At 46.5% G+C, this 16992-nt stretch overlaps 1 protein-coding gene across 1 annotated transcript; it reads left to right on the forward strand.

Moving 5' to 3' along the window:
- The first annotated feature begins 5071 nt into the window (after positions 1 to 5071).
- Positions 5072 to 16335, forward strand: SPCS2 (signal peptidase complex subunit 2). Its single transcript, XM_063127216.1, has 5 exons — positions 5072 to 5197; positions 8771 to 8854; positions 11256 to 11415; positions 12931 to 13066; positions 16078 to 16335. The coding sequence occupies exons 1-5, from the start codon at positions 5102 to 5104 to the stop codon at positions 16262 to 16264; spliced, it is 663 nt and encodes a 220-aa protein (XP_062983286.1). The 5' UTR covers positions 5072 to 5101; the 3' UTR covers positions 16265 to 16335.
- Positions 16336 to 16992: the final 657 nt, after the last annotated feature.

Here is a 16992-nt window from a genome sequence, read left to right on the forward strand (position 1 = left end):
GATGCAGGAGCCCTCCTCTCTTTTGTATCTGGTCACTCTACTATAGCTCCTACAGCTTTCACTGTTGCGACAAAGAAGGGATTTCTCCAGGTGCTGCATGCATACAAATGACACCTCCTGAAATTCCCTTTTCTACATAAGTGTTAAAGATACAGGAGCCCTGTCCTCCTTTTCGTATAGTCACCCTATATGTGACCCTTGAATTATGCCCAGTTTGACGTACCTTATTACTATATTGCTTCGATTCTAAGACGCCATCGATTGTAAGATGCACACTAATTTCAGTTCCACCAGCAGAAAAAAGCTTTGATTCTAAGAAATAATACACACCCGCGATTCTAAGACACGCTCCGTTTTTAGAGATGTTTATATGGGGGGGAAAGTGCGTCTTAGAATCGAAGAAATACGGTAATGACATGAATGGCTACACAATCTACTTGCCATGTTAATAGGGGCCCACTCTATCGCTGGTCAAACAAGCATGTTAGTTTTTGTAGGGTGTTTTTTTTAAAGTTGTTGCTCACAACCTAATATAAAGGGTTAAATGCTAAACTAAACAAACAAGCAACCACCCAAATGAAAGAACGAATGAATAAATAAAGAGCTATACGAGAACAGCCTGGCTACCAACTGTACTGTTTTCACAGACTTCCACAGTACTGAACTCACCAAGAAAAGCCAGGCCTGGTATCAACACATGGCATCAGCACAGCTTCAGGGGTTCCAGCACCTCATCAGGGCCAGATACAAACACCTACCCTGGGCCTCAGAGTTTTCTTTTGTTTTGAAGCCTCTGAGATCAGCCCACTGTGGCCAACGTTGAAATTTCCTTCCATGCCCCTGATGCGTAGCGTTGCTCAGGGGAAATTGAAATGGCTGCCACCAGATTATTATTATTATTATTATTATTATTATTATTATTATTATTATTATTATTATTATTTATTTATTTATATAGCACCATCAATGTACATGGTGCTGTACAGAGTAAAACAGTAAATAGCAAGACCCTGCCGCATAGGCTTACAATCTTATAAAATCATAGTAAAACAATAAGGAGGGGAAGAGAATGCCAACAGGCACAGGGTAGGGTAAGCAGGCACTGGGTAGGGTAAAACTAACAGTATAAAGTCCGCACAACATCAAGTTTTAAAAGCTTTAGGAAAAAGAAAGCTGCGATTGAACTTGTAGTTCTCAAATGTTCTGGAAGAGCGTTCCAGGCATAAGGGGCAGCAGAAGATGCCAATGAGAAGAATAGCAACATCAGTGCAACCACGTAGCAATCCCACCCACCCCGAGGGGGGGACCAGCATTGAAGAGGGTCTGCTAGAGGGGGGGTCCAAGAACCCCCTCGAGCCTGGAGCTGGCCTTTCGGAAAGCAGTAGGGTTGTTGGCTGCATAAGACTGTTAAAAAGCAATTTGTACCCTGAGAAATGCTGTCGGAATCTCCGTATAAAAGCCAGTTCCTAAAATTTCGTCACAGCTTCCAGGTGGAAGAAGCACTGCCTATCAAAAGGCCTTGTGCAGCTATTCCGACTTTTCCACCTGAACAGATTTCTTTTCTGGGAAGATAAAAGACAGGAAAAGCAGAGGAAAAAGGAGGGTGGACCATAAATGGAAGGTATGGAAACACCACCCGCCCCCATAAAATTCTGTGAATGAGACGGGGCGATTGTTCTGGAGGCACCTGGAAACATGTCAAAGAGAATTCAGGAGAAGTGGAAATAGGAACAGAGCTGGGGTCAAAGGAAGCACCACCCTCAAGAGCAGCCTTCCTCAACCTGGGGCACTCCAGATGTGTTGGACTGCATCTCCCAGAATGCCCCAGCCAGCTGGCTGGGGCATTCTGGGAGTTGTAGTCCAACACATCTGGAGCGCCCCAGGTTGAGGAAGGCTGCTCAAGAGGCAAGCCTTGCCTTTATCCCTCTCTAAGCTAATAATTGCCATCTTCCCTTTCAGGAAATGCAGAATGTATTCTTGGGGATACTGCTCTGGTGGGAACTTGGGTGGCCGTCATTGATAAGGATCCTGCCGCATCTGTGCATACAGCCACCTGGTTCGCAGGAAAGCACAACCTATAATGAACCCATGAGTTGTTGCCTTATCCAGAGTTAACCCACAATTTGGCTGCCAGACAATCGAATAAACTGCTGGTTGTTTGGTCAATTCCTGGGTTGTTTAGTTGCCCCCCCTCTTCTCCTGCTCCCTCCCTGTACCCCAAATGGTTTTGCAGCACTGTAGTAGTGGTATGTAGAGCAACTGGGTTTTTTTTTACCCTTCTTGCCCACTGCCTCTGTAGCATAGTGAAACAACCCATGATTCTCGGTTCACACATAACAACAAACCATGGTTTAAACAACTCAGGGTTCACAACCCCAAAACAAACCATGGGTTCTTTTCCTGGTTTGTTTGTGGTTAACAACCCGCCCAGAGAGCTCCGGCTATTGGGCAGTATAGAAATGTAATAAATAAATAAATAAATGTATAAAACAATCTCCCTGACGCGGCCACCTTGACGCCAACATTGTCATCTTTTCGGCGCCAGGTCAAGACTTTTCTGTTCTCCCAGGCATTTAGCAATATGAAATGAGCCCGGGTCTGTTTTTTGGCTCATCATTTGTAAAGTTGCTATAGTGGTTTTAAATGTATGTGCATTTTTGCATGTTTTTGTGGCTTTTAATTTTTGTATTTATTTATTTATTACACTTATATACCACTCCCATAGCCTCTGTGCGGTTTACCGAAATTCTAAAATTGAGATAAAAACAAGTATACAAAATTTAAAACTCTAAAACACAGAACATACACACATAAAGCATTAAAAACCGTTAAAAACTAAACATGTGGGTGATTAAGATGTGCCGCCATATGCCTGGGCAAAGAGGAAAGTCTTAACCTGGCGCCGGAAAGATAGCAGCGTTGGTGCCAGGCGAGCCTCGTCAGGGAGATCATTCCATAGTCTGAGGGCCACCACCGAAAAGGCCCTATCCCTCATTGCCACACTCCGAGCCTCTCTCGGAGTAGGCACCCGGAGGAGGACCTTAGATGTTGAACGTAGTGACCGGGTATATTCACGTCAGGAGAGGCGTTCCATCAGGTATTGTGGTCCCAAGCCATGTAAGGCTTTATAGGTCAAAACCAGCACCTTGAATTCGGCTCGGAAACATACAGGCAGCCAGTGCAAGCGGACCAGAGCAGGTGTTATACGGTCGAACCTTCTGGTTCCCGAAATCAATCTGGCCGCTGCATTTTGCACGAGCTGCAGCTTCCGAACCGTCTTCAAAGGCAGCCCTACGTAGAGTGCATTGCAGTAATCTAACTTGGAGGTTACTAGAGCATGGACCACTGAAGCCAGGTTATCCCTGTCTAGATAGGGGCGTAGCTGGGCCGCCAACCGGAGTTTGTAGGAGGCACTCCGTGCCACTGAGGTCACCTGAGCCTCAAGTGATAATGATGGATATTGTTTTTAAGTGTTTTTATCTTATGTGAACCGCCCAGAGAGCTTCGGCTATGGGGCGGTATACAAATGCAATAAAATAAATAAATAAATAAATTAACCATAGTTCCAGATTCACACATAATGACAACCCACGATTCAACAACATATACTATGGGTTGTTGTTACCTACAAACCAAATCAATCTCTCTCTCTGGACACTAAATACTCAGGTTGCTTCAAAACTAGGCTTTTGTCATGCCATAGCCTTGACTCATTCACAGAATTTTATGAGGGTTCCAGATGTGGTCTTCCACACTCATCACCACATTTTCCTGCTCCTGCTTCTGCGTCTGTCTTTTTTTTTTCTTATTGCGAATAATCTGTAAAGGGGGGGAAAGAAGAATAGCTTGCTGCCTAATCCACCACCCTGGGAACCCTCCATCTGGAAACAACATCAGGCAGTTACTGCATGTACACACAGAAAGAGACTTCTTGGAAAAACAAAAATACAAATCCCAGCTTCCTTCACAACTAGCAGTTTGCTAACTTAATTTCACATTGTTCTCCTATCTCTATTCCCTCTGTCGAGTTCAGAGGGGCACCCATGGCTCTCTTCTCCCGCCTCCCCATTTATCTTCACAGCAACCCTGAAAGGTAGGCTGAGAAACAATGGCTGGTCCAATGACTTTGGGCTATTGGGCAGAATAATTATTTATTTATTTATTTATTTATTACATTTATATACCGCCCAATAGCCGAAGCTCTCTGGGCGGTTCACAAAAATTAAAACCATAATAAAACAACCAACATGTTAAAAGCACAATTACAAAATACAGTATAAAAAGCACAACCAGGATAAAACCACGCAACAAAATTGATATAAGATTAAAATGCAGAGTTAGAACAGTAAAATTTAAATTTAAGTTAAAATTAAGTGTTAAAATACTGAGAGAATAAAAAGAATAAATAAATAACTGTGTGGCCGAGTGGGTGTCTGCAGTCCTAGCCCAAACAGACAGTGGCTACCTAGAGGGGGTTAGGAATGGGGAGGGTAATCTATGAAGGCAGCCTTCCCCAACCTGGTGCCCTCCAGATGTGTCAGACTACAACTCCCAAAGTGGTAGTCCAATACATCTGGAGGGCACCAAAGGCTGTATTAAAGTTTGAAGGCTGCCAATTGGGGGGGGGGGGTGTCCCCCAAAAGCCATAGAGTTCTAAGTCCTCCAGTGGCTAGAAAGGTGCCCCCAGGCTTTAAATCTCCATAGGAGCGACCCCCTTTTACCTGGGCTTCACCCTGCAGGGGTCAGGGCCCTCAGCCACCACGGGAGCCAGCTCTCTCTCTGTCTCTGTCTCTCTCTCTCTCTCCCTTCCTTCCTGTATTCCACTTGACAAGCGAACCTGGTTGCCCCTGTTCTCCCCCTCCCCCACGGTAGCCATAGCAACAAAGACGCCAGGACGCAGGGGACTACGTTTCCCAGCATGCTGCGGGACAAGGGCCCTGGGCACGGTGGGGTTCCCAGAATTCCATAGGCCCGGTGGTGCTGCGGCTGCTGCTTCGCCGCCACATTCGGAACTGCTGATCCCGTCGTGCCCTGCGCGGCCTTTCCTTGCCCCTCTCGGCCAATCAGCAGCGAACAGGTCGCTCAGTGGGAAAGAGGCAAGATGGCGGCGAAAGGTGGCGGCGGTGGAGGAGGAGGAGGAGGAAGCGCGGGAGGCGGCGGCGCTGGGGGCGCGAACAAGAACGGGATATTGGACAAGGTAGTAGCCGGGACGGAGGCGGAGGAGGCGGGGGCTTCTCTCGCGGGAGCCCTGAGGGGTTGGGGGCTCCCGCGGGACGGATACGGAGAGCCGCCCTGGGACTGAGGGGCCCCTTTGAACCAGGCCGGGCCGGGGGCTCAGTCGGATGAGGGACCCCCGCAGTCCCCGGATGCAGGACTCCCCCACCACCACTACAGGACCCTTCACACCAAGCGCCGTTAGCGTGGGGGATGCTAGGAGTTGTAGTCCCACACCATCTGAAAGGCTGCTAGCTGCGGTGGGTCAATGTGGAGGGTGGTAGTGTGAGGGCCACCCATTTGGATGGCTTTATTATTATTATTATCAGTAGTAGTAGTAGTATTTGTATCCCGCCTTTTGCCCAATGCTGGGCCTCAAGGCGGCCTTACAAAGTTTAAAACATACATGGGGGGGGGGGGGGGTAACAAAACCATAAACGTTTAAAATACACAACAAAATTATAAGACAGTAGTAGTAGTAGTATCCCGCCTTTTGTCCAATGCTGGGCCTCAAGGCAGCGTTACAAAGTTTAAAACATACATGGGGGGGAACAAAACCATAAACGTTTAAAATACACAACAACATTATAAGACATTATTATTATTAGTAGTAGTAGTATCCCGCCTTTTGCCCAATGCTGGGCCTCAAGGCAGCCTTACAAAGTTTAAAACATACATGGGGTGTGAAACAAAACCATAAACGTTTAAAATACACAACAAAATTATAAGACATTAACATAGATGGATGGCCAGATTATTCTCCAAAGGCCTGCTGGAACAAAAAAGTTTTAGCCTGCTTCCGAAAGCCCATCAAGGAGGGAGCCAGCCTAGCTTCCCCGGGAAGAGAGTTCCAGAGCACTGGAGCAGCCACCGAGAAGGCCCTCTCCTGCGTTCCCACCAAACGCACCTGTGAAGATGGTGGGACTGAAAGAAGGGTTTCTCCAGAAGATCTCAAAGCACAGGCAGGCTCATAAGGGAGAATATGGTCTTTCAAACGTATTTGAAACATATACGTTCTTTCAATCTACCAGACTGATTTTGCTCATTTTTGTTTTAAACTGAAGCTTGAGCAGTGTAGAAATAGAGAGAATTTTGAAACTTCGAAGAAGTTCAAAGCTCAAGCCTTGCGCATCTCAGGAAAGGAGAGGGATGAGGCAAAGGAGAGGTTAATGCATGTGCCCCACACTGTGCATGTGTGCACTGTGCAGAGGAGGGCAACCAGGATGATCAGGGGTCTGGAAACAAAGCCCTATGAAGAGAGACTGAAATAACTGGGCAGGTTTAACCTGGAGAAGAGAAGATTGAGGGGAGACATGAGAGCACTCTTCAAATACTTAAAAGGTTGTCAATCAGAGGAGGGCAAGGATCTCTTCTCGATCCTCCCAGAGTGCAGGACATGGAATAACGGGCTCTAGTTAAAGGAAGCCAGATTCAAGCTGGACATCAGGAAAAATTTCCTGACTGTTAGAGCAGTACAACAATGGAACCAGTTGCCTGGTGAGGTTGTGGGCTCTCCCACACTAGAGGCCTTCAAGAGGCAGCTCGACAACCATCTGTCAGGGATGCTTTAGGGTGGATTCCTGCATTGAGCTGGGGTTTGGACTCGATGGCCTTGTAGGCCCCTTCCAACTCTGCTATTCTATGATTCTATGACTACTAGCCCCGATGGTAACACAGGATTTGCACTAGTTTTCTTTATAAACTGGTCTATCTTGGTGATTTTAGGACAGGAGGAGGAGGAGGATTGCCCAACAGCTAAGGCTCTCTGTTCACAATTAAAACAGTTAAAACCCCAATATACAATATGTTTTAAGACAGTATTGAGGGGAGACTTTTTCAGCCTACACCTCACTTTTCGGTGGCTTCTTCCTGCCTCCTTCTGTGTTGAGATTGATGAAGCTCTTGCTGTCCTGCATAAGATGATATTTTGACCCAAAAGAAGGGTTATTATCTATTGCCATGATGGAAAGGAATGGATCCAGAATTCTGTTTGAAAAATGGGCACTTGAAATCCTCTATATGACGCCCCTCCCATCTCAACATGGATGATGTGTCTTTGTTTTAGGCATGTAACAGGTTACAGGAAGTTGGTTGCAGAAGCACTAGAAGGAAGTTAGTTCATGGCGGAGCGCAGGCTCTTAAGTCTTATGCTGTGTTAGCTGAGTCAGAACCAAACTGCACGTAGCTGCGGGGAACAGACTGATTCCCCTTGCCTGCGTTACCTCCCTGTCCTCCATCTCTTGAAGCACTTGCTGCCCAGAACTGTTCCAATACCAGAGGGAGCAGGGCTGGTAAGAAAAGGGTTGAAGCTCTGGAGCATGAGGAGGCAAGGTGAGGAAGGGACCATCTGTACCTATTGTCACACTTTAGACTTAAACACAGCAGTCACATGAACAAATAAATGGTTGCCTTCGTCAAAGCCTGGTTTGCGCCCCCCTCCCCAATACAAGCTCTATTGAGGCTTCCATGCAATTCTTCTAGTGCAGTGGTTCCCAAAGTGGGCGGTACTGCCCCCTTGGGGGCAGTGGGATTGCATAGGGGGGCGTTAAGAGGCAAGGGGGCAGCAGGGGGGCACTAAGAGGCAAAGGGGCAGCAGGGGGGGACTCAAGGTGGTCTTTTCCGAGAAGTGCCTCTCCAGAAGGTCTTAAAACCCAGGGACATTTTTATGGGAGAAGGTCGTTTGGTCCCAAGCCATATAGGGGAAGAATCCACACATGTATTAATACCGTTTAAGAAGAGTTCTTTTAATGGTGAATTGAAATGTTTCAAAAGCACCAAAATGCTAATGAAGAGACATACCCTGCTTGGTGTGCCCCGCCACGCCGGCTGCAAAACAGAGGCGTTCGCTCTCTTTTCCCTCCCTCCCTCGGCAAGCCTGTGGCAGGTGCTTCCCATTTAAAGGGGCCACGCGCAGGGGGTACTGGGCATGAGTTTGTGGAACCAAGGGGGCGGTTAGCAGAAAAAGTTTGGGAACCACTGTTCTATCGATTGCACCTTTTCAATTTGTAGTTCTCCTTCCAAAAGGCTGCATTGATGCTTGGAGAATTACAGCGAGCCAGACTTTTTAATGAAAACATTTGGGGCTCTTCTACTGCAAGCAGCAGATATGTCTGAACAACTATTTTTAACGAAACTGTGTGTGTTTGGATTTTAACGTAATAATTTGCACATTGAATTCAGTATTGTCTAATTTAATGGTGGAACTACACATTGCCCCTCCAAACATGTGTTCTCCGACTGTGGAATGCTGGTGGGACTTGTATGGGAGACGTGGCAAGAAGAAATGGTGCTTAATGTTTCCTGCACCTGTCAATTCTCTCCTGCAATTCTTCCAACAACAACCACCTCCCAGTTGGGCTTGCTTTTGGGCTTTGAACCCCAGCTGGAGTAGAATAAAAGGTGCCTGGAATGGAAGCTGCCTGGCCACCAGGTGTCAGCTGCTCTGGACGAAGAGCCAGGCATACGTGCAGCAGACCGACGGGACGCCCGACTGTTTCATCTGGTACAAGGAGAGGACACTGTCTGAGGAGACTCCTCTTGCTTCTTTGCCTTGCAGTGGAAAATTGACGACAAACCCGTCAAAGTGGACAAGTGGGATGGATCAGCTGTGAAGAATTCGTTAGATGATTCCGCCAAAAAGGTACTGTTTTCCCCCTTCCTTTTGGCATAGTTGGGCGGTGTCTTGTCATGTAGGCTGTCAGCCCTTCACAGGTTGGCTCAGAACATCTTTGCTAAATTCCTGTTTTGCTCTCTTGCTAAAATCCTTCGAGGCCTTTATTTATTTTTTATTATTTATTATTATTATTTATTTTATATAGCACCATCAATGTACATGGTGCTGTACAGAGTAAAACAATAAAATAGCAAAACCATGCCACATAGGCTTACATTCTAATAAAATCATAATAAAACAAGAAGGGGAAGAGAATGCACCAAACAGGCACAGGGTAGAGTAAAACTAACAGTATAAAAGTCAGATCAAAATCAAGTTTTAAAAGCTTTAGAAAAAAGAAAAGTTTTTAGCTGAGCTTTAAAAGCTGCGATTGAACTTGTAGTTCGCAAATGTTCTGGAAGAGCGTTCCAGGCGTAAGGGGCAGCGGAAGAAAATGGACGAAGCCAAGCAAGGGAAGTAAAGACCCTTGGGCAGGTGAGAAACATGGCGTCAGAGGAGCGAAGAGCACGTGCAGGGCAATAGTGTGAGATGAGAGAGGAAAGATAGGAAGGAGCTAGACTGTGAAAAGCTTTGTAGGTCAACAGGAGAAGTTTATATTGGACTCTGAGGTGAATTGGAAGCCAGTGAAGAGAATTCAGAAGTGGAGTAACATGGTCAGAGCGGCGAGCCAAGAAGATTATCTTAGCAGCAGAGTGGTGAACAGAAACCAGCGAACTGATGTGAGAAGAAGGAAGGCCAGTGAGAAGAAGGTTGCAGTAGTCCAACCGAGAAATAACCAATGCATGAACAAGAGTCTTGGCAGAAGAGACAGATAAAAATGATAGAATCCTGGCAATATTATACAGGAAAAAACAACAGGATTTAGCTACTGCCTCAATATGAGGAATAAAGGAGAGCGAGGAATCAAATATAAAGCCAAGACTACGAGCTTTCTTGACTGGAGTAAGTGTGACATCATTGACAGTAAGAGAGAATGAGAGATGAGGAGAAGGTTTAGGAGGAAAAACAAGCAATTCAGTCTTTGCCATATTAAGTTTCAAAGGACGATGAAGCAACCAAGTTGAGATATCTGAAAGACATGCCAAGATACGATCATGAACATCAGGAGAAAGTTCCGGAGATGAAAGATATAATTGTGTATCATCTGCATACAGATGATATTGGAGGCCATGAGATTGAATAAGATTACCCAAGGACAACATGTATAAAGAAAACAACAACGGGTCAAGCACCGAGCCTTGCAGAACCCCTACTGAAAGGGGAAAAGAAGAAGACGAGCTGCCATTAGCCAACACGTTGAAAGAGCAACCTGCTAGATAGGAGGCAAACCAGTTATAGACGGAGCCACAAAATCCGAGGTCATGAAGGGAATCCAAAAGAAGATCGTGATCAACTGTGTCAAAGGCTGCAGTAAGATCCAGAAGAATAAGAACAGAATAAAGGCCTTTAGACTTGGCTTTTAAAACATTTATATCCCGCCCTATATCATTAAGTTCTCAGAGCGGCGTACAGATAAAAACATACAGTATAAAACAATAAATATGCACAGTTAAAAACAAATTAAACCATGATCCAAGTTGAAACAATACATAATTTAAAAGCAGTTAAAACAATGTGCCAGTGAGTTTAACCATCAAAGGCTTTGTTAAAAAGACATGTTTTTACTTGGTGTCGAAATGCAATCAACGTTGGCGCCAATCGGGCCTCCCAGGGGAGGGCATTCCACAGTCGGGGTGCCACCACAGAGAAAGCCCTCTCCCTTGTCCCAACATGTGTCCACCCAACAGCCTCCACCCCTTTTCCATTTTATCCTCACAACAACCTTGTGAGGTAGGTGAGGCTGATAGTCAGTGACTGGCCCAAAGTCACCCAGTGAGCTTCATGGCCAAATGGGGACTAGAACCCAGGTCTCCTCAGTCCAACACTGCTACACCACATGAATTCACATTTTTAAGATGCTTTGCCCCTGGCAGTTCATGCAGCTAGGAATCCTCCTTTTTGCTCATGGTGACAAGCATGAACACACACACACCGCCTCTCCTCCCAAGGTTGGAAGGGAGGCTGGCGAATCATCTCTGAACCTGCCCTGCATATCCAAGGCACACTAAGCACCTTCAGAACTCACTGTGAAGTGACAGGGGTTGGGGAACAGGACAGGACGACACACGCCATGATTTCGGAGGGACCAAAAGGTCAGCATCCTGCTAGGAAAAGAAATTTCCGCACAGAGTCAGTTAACACACACACTTTTGTGTCCCCTATATCAAGTGTAGGAATAAGAGGCACGTCTTGCATAGAAGGTCTTTCTCAGGTTTGCTCTTCCGTGTGTGTGTGTGTGTTTATGTGCCTGTGTTTCTTCCTCCACTAGGTCCTCCTGGAAAAGTACAAGTATGTAGAGAACTTCTGCCTGATCGATGGCCGCCTCGTCATTTGCACGATCTCCTGCCTCTTCGCCATTGTGGCTTTAATATGGGATTACCTTCATCCCTTCCCTGAATCCAAACCAGTCCTTGCTGTCTGTGTTATATCATATCCTTTTTTGTGGAGCCTCCAGACTTTCAAAGGCGCCTCTGAGTTGGGCATGCGTGGGGATTAGGGGGCTGGTGTAGGGTGGGAGGGGGGCTGGCGAGAAATCCCGGAGCATGAGTCCAAACCGGCTATCCTCCTGACATCCCTAAATATACCTATACGTGTGATAGAAATTATTTCAGTCACCCGCTAGTGGTCTTCTAGATCTTTGTGGGTGAGTTTGCTCTGTTGCATTGCTTTTTTCAGAAATCCTGCACTTGTGGGTGTCACTTTTATACGGATGTGTCTTTTTTTCTTACCACTAGTCTGCAGAGTTCCTTTTAGATCAAGGGCACAGAACTTAAGAACATCAGAAGTGCCCTGATGCTGGATCAGGCCAAGGGTCCATCTAGACCAGCACTCTGTTCACACAGTGGCCATCGGCCAGCTGTTGACCAGGGACCAAAAAAGCAGGACATGGTGCCACAGCACCCTCCCACCCATGTTCCCCAGTACCTGGTGCACACAGGCTTACTGCCTCGAATACTGGAGATAGCACACAACCATCAGGGCTAGTAGCTGTGGATAGCCTTTGCCTCCAGGAATTTATCCAACCCCCTTTTAAAGCCACCCAAATGGGTGGCCATCACTACATCTTGTGGAAGTGAGTTCCATAATTTAACTATGCGCTGTGTGAAGCCCTTCCTTTTCCCCTCGATACCGAGAGGAGCCGCCTCCGCCAGTCGGTACTGACAGACATCGGTACCGATCGATGTCTCCATACCGACATGCCTGGGATCGCTCACCACTGCTCTCAACTCACAGTTGGTGAGGCAACAGGTCATGTTAAGTTGCTGATGAGAAGAAAAGTTATCTGGACATCATAACTAGATTTTATTTATTTATTTATTTATTTATTTATTTATATATATAGCACCATCAATGTATTAGATTGTAAGCCTATGCGGCAGGGTCTTGCTATTTACTGTTTTACTCTGTACAGCACCATGTACATTGATGGTGCTATATAAATAAATAATAATAATAATAATAATAATACATGATGCTGTACAGAGTAAAACAGTAAATAGCAAGACCCTGCCGCATAGGGCCCAAAGCAGATGAATATGTTCTGTGGCCTGGTAGGTCCAACCTATATGTAATGAAAACTCCCCTTGGGAATAACTGAATCTCCCACCCATCAGCTTCATGGGATGACCCCATTGGCTTCTAGTATTATGGGAGAGGGAGAAAAATGTCTCCCTCTCCACATTCTCCACGCAGTGCTTAATTTTGTCCACCTCTATCAGGTCTCTCCTTTTCTCCAAGCTGAACAGTCCCAGCTGTTGTAACCTTCCCTCGTAGGGGAGATGCTCCAGCCCCTTGATCGTTTGAGTTGCCCTTTCCTGCATTTTTCCCAGGATTCCTGGAAGGCCGTTCCACACCCCTCCTTTATATCATTGCCTCGTGAGCTCTCTAGTCATGGCAGCTTCGGCCTGCTGCTACCTCATGTTTTTCTTTAACTGCATATTTAACGTATTTTGTCATGATGGGGATTCTGACCATCTATACCTCGTATAAGGAGAAGAGCATCTTCCTGGTATCACATAGAAAAGATCCAGCGGGGATGGATCCTGATGACATCTGGCAGCTTTCCTCAAGCCTGAAAAGGTACTCGCTGCCCCAGGAGCCTCCACCGTGACCCCCTGAGCACCCCCACGCTGACTTTCAAGGCTGCGTATATCCTCTGCAGCTGTAGAATTTGATTTTGGGTACAGAATTCAGCACCCTCAGAGTCTGCTTCCATTTGACTCAAAAGAAAATGCAAGTTTCTAGCCCATAAGGCTCAAACATAGGCTTGAAAACGCATGGGCAATGTCAGCCAAAGTCTCTGCTCATGCTGAGCAGAGTTTCCAGAGGTCGGGAGATGAGACTCCCGAGATGTGCATGTTTCCTTGGACTAAGTTAGGCCGCCTAATAAGCGAACACAGGCCTACCATCGGCATGGATGCAGAATTAGTATCTTTCAGAGCGGCACAAATGCAGCCATGTCTCGTGATCCTCAGGGCCGTGTCTCTGCCTCTTTGCCAACATGCCAATAACAGCGTCAGCTAAGGACAGTGTGTCTCCTCTGAATGAATGCTTGGAGGCAGTAATGGGCTGGATGAGGAAAACCAAACTGAAGCTGAATCCAGACAAAACAGAGGTGCTTGCTGTCAAGGGCTCTGACCTAGGTTTGGAGGTGTGTCAGCCAGTTCTGGATGGGGCTACACTCCCCCTGAAAGACTGTGTTCGTAGTTTGGGGGTGCTCCTGGATCCGTCGCTCCAAATTGACAGCCCAGATGGATGCGACAGCCAGGAGTGCCTACTATCAGCTTCGGCTGATACGCCAGCTGCGCCCCTTCTTAGAGTCAGAAGACCTAAATGCAGCAGTGCACGCGCTGGTAACCTCAAGGCTTGACTTCTGCAATGCGCTCTACATAGGGCTACCATTGTACCTAGTTTGGAAACCTCAACTAGTTCAAAATATGGCAGCCAGGTTGGTCACCGGTACATCTAGGGGTGAGCATATTACCCCAACATTAAAATCACTCCACTGGCTGCCAATTAGTTTCCGGGCAAAGTACAAAGTGTTGGTCATTACCTTTAAAGCCCTAAATGGTTTGGGTCCAGGTTACCTGCGGGATCGCCTTCTCCCATACAGTCCGCCCCACACACTCAGGTCCTCTGGGGTGAACTTACTTCAAGTCAGCTAAAACTAGGCTGACATCAGTTTCCCAGAGGACCTTTTCTTCTGTCGCCCCCAGATTGTGGAATGGCCTGCCGGAGGAGATTCGCAAAATTAACTCTGTGAGTGATTTTAAGGCAGCTTTAAAGACTAGCCTTTTCCGGCAGGCCTATCCAGATCAATGTTAAATCATGAATTTTTAAGATGTATTGATTCCTGTTCTAATGTTGTTCCCTGCCTCGATCCAAAGGGAGAGGCGGGTAAGAAATAAATAGATGATGATGATGATGATGCCACCCCAAAAGTGTCTGAAGAATTTCAGCCCTGGGCCAGCTACAACGTTTGTTTTGACAGCCAAGCGTTGCTCTTGTGGCAGTGCAAATCACACTGCTGCAAATTCTTCAGATCAACGCCTTTGCATTCTAGTATGAACTGCCCAGAGAGCTTCGGCTATTGGGCGGTATAAAAATGTAATAAATAAATAAGTAAAAATAAAGTATGAGGGCCCCGAAGCAAGGGCATGGTTATTCCTGAGAAAATGCAGGAAATATTTTTTTGAAACTGATCGTGTATAGCTTGTGGTCTGGATTGAGCTTCTGAAGCCTCGTTCTTGCTGTGGTGCTAAACCTGTACCTGCAGACTGGAGGTAGGAGATCACAGGATGGAATGCTTCTTTGTACAAATAGAATCCCCTTCACAGAGAAAACTAGCGCCTCAAGAAGAAGGGTAGGCCAGGACCCTTCACTCTGGCATGCTAGTTTTCTATGTGGGGGGGGGGGTGCGTAGAGGAAATCATGGGAGCCCACCTCCCACTTTAAATTCTGGAGTGCCACACACAGAGGTTTACCACCTCAACGAGAATTAGGCCAAAGTAATGTAAGTCAGAGTGGGGTTAGAAGTGGCCAGCAAGTAGAATGGAATGAAGAGTGAAGTAAAAAGCTACCAGCATTTCCCTGTCCCCCTCTGGACATGTCTTGGGGTCAAGCACCGAAGGAGTCTGAAACATGCTCCTACATATTGTATGCTAAGACCGACTCTGGCCTGCTTGCATTGGCTGTCTACGTTTCCAAACCCGATTCAAGGTGCTGGTTTTAACCTATAAAGCCTTACATGGCTTGGGACCGCAGTACCTGACAGAACGTCTCTCCCGACATGAACCTACCTGTACACTGCGCTCAACATCTAAGGTCCTCCTCTGGGTGCCTACTCCGAGGGAAGCTCGGAGGATCACAACAAGGGAGAGGGCCTTTTCAGTGGTGGCCCAGCTGGCCCCAACATTGTTAACTTTTCGGCACCAGGTCAAGACTTTTCTCCCAGACATTTAACAACATATGCTGAGGGTTTTTTCTTAACTGGCTCCAGAATAGTTGTTTTAAACGGATATTGTCTGGTTTTTATGGTTTTAATTTTCGAATATTTGTCTTTAATGTTCACTGTTTTTAATCTTTGTAAACTGCCCTGAGAGCTTCGGCTATGGGGCTCTATATAAATGAGGAGAAGGAGAAGGAGAAGCTAGATTGGGGTGGGCAAAAATAATAATGTTAAAAAATAACATCTGCAGCAGCTATGGTGATCCAAGAGGATGAAAATTAGCTTTTTTGCAAGCTCATGTCAATGTTTTTGATGTAGGAAAATGTCGTAGTAGCGACGGAGCATGAAAAGGGCAAAAAAGCAGTTAAATCGTCCGTTCTGGATGCCATTTCAGGGGGAGGCAGTAGGGGCTGCACGTTGCCTGCCCCTGCCCTAAATTTACAGAGAGCAACTTCTCATTTCTGTCCATCACGTCCATACGATATGGGGATGCCCAAGAGAGCCCTTCCATGTGGCTGCCCCACACTTGAGAAATGCCCCCCACCCCAGTCCAAATAGCGTTTAGGAATACCAGGCCTAGTTGTAAGTTTGGTGCCTAATCTGACGTGTGTCTTGGGCTTTCTGTTACCCCCCCCCCCTCCAGGTTTGATGACAAATACACTCTGAAAATGACGTTCATCAGCGGCAGAACCAAACAGCAGAGGGAGGCGGAGTTCACCAAATCCATCGCCAAATTCTTTGACTGCAACGGCACTTTAGTCATGGACGCCTTCGAGCCCGATGTCTCCAAGCTCCATGACAGCCTGCTCACGGAAAAGAAAATTAAGTAGGCTGCCTCTGGTGTCCACGTTCCGCTGGGCTCTTGCTGCGTTTAAGCCAATAAAGCAAAATAGCAACAACATGTTCGCCTCTGTTTTTGTCCAAGGTCTCTCTCTCTCCCTCTCCCCCAAGAGATGAGGGGATTTTAATCTAGCACCTGTAAAACAGAGGCAAACGTCTTAGTATTGGCTTTGCCTTGCTTTCTTATGGGCCTTGGTTTCCATAAAGATAGGCTTGCCAGATGAGGGGGAAACTGTTTCATTGTGTAGAACGGCCTCCCTCAACCAGGTGCCCCGCAGTCACGTTGGATTCCCATAATATACCTCGCTGGCTGGGAATTACAGGATTCCAACGTGTCTGCAGGGCACTCGGTTGAGGGAGGCTGCTGCCCTGTACCATTCCTTTCCTTTTTTGCAAGTAGTGCTTTCTAAGGCAGCTCTTCACCACCCAGTTCAGCAGAAAAGCAATTTTTTTTTGTATCATTTTGTCCCACCTTTTGCAGGGAAGGGAATCCTCCATTAATGTTTATGTTGGGAATTCAGGGCAATACATGCATTATTAAGCCAACTGTCTCCATTGTCAACCATGTTTTCTTTTATATTTATCAAGCAAAAGAAAGGGATTACTTTTTTTAAAAAACGTAGTGTTTTAGTGGATGGAGGAGAGACTGGAGGTCTGCAAGGAGAAACAAAGACGGCAGGTCCATAAATCTGCCAAAGTGTCTCTTAGGACAAAAGCA

The sequence above is a fragment of the Elgaria multicarinata genome, chromosome 5 (genome assembly GCF_023053635.1).
Source record: "Elgaria multicarinata webbii isolate HBS135686 ecotype San Diego chromosome 5, rElgMul1.1.pri, whole genome shotgun sequence".
NCBI lineage: Eukaryota > Metazoa > Chordata > Lepidosauria > Squamata > Anguidae > Elgaria > Elgaria multicarinata.

Excerpts from the sequence above, each read along its gene's own strand:
- SPCS2 (XM_063127216.1), top strand. The coding sequence starts at position 5,102 with ATGGCGGCGAAAGGTGGCGGCGGTGGAGGAGGAGGAGGAGGAAGCGCG. Across the intron at positions 5,198-8,770 it reads AGAACGGGATATTGGACAAG|TGGAAAATTGACGACAAACC; the intron begins GTAGTAGCCGGG and ends TTTGCCTTGCAG. Across the intron at positions 11,416-12,930 it reads CCTTGCTGTCTGTGTTATAT|CGTATTTTGTCATGATGGGG; the intron begins CATATCCTTTTT and ends CTGCATATTTAA.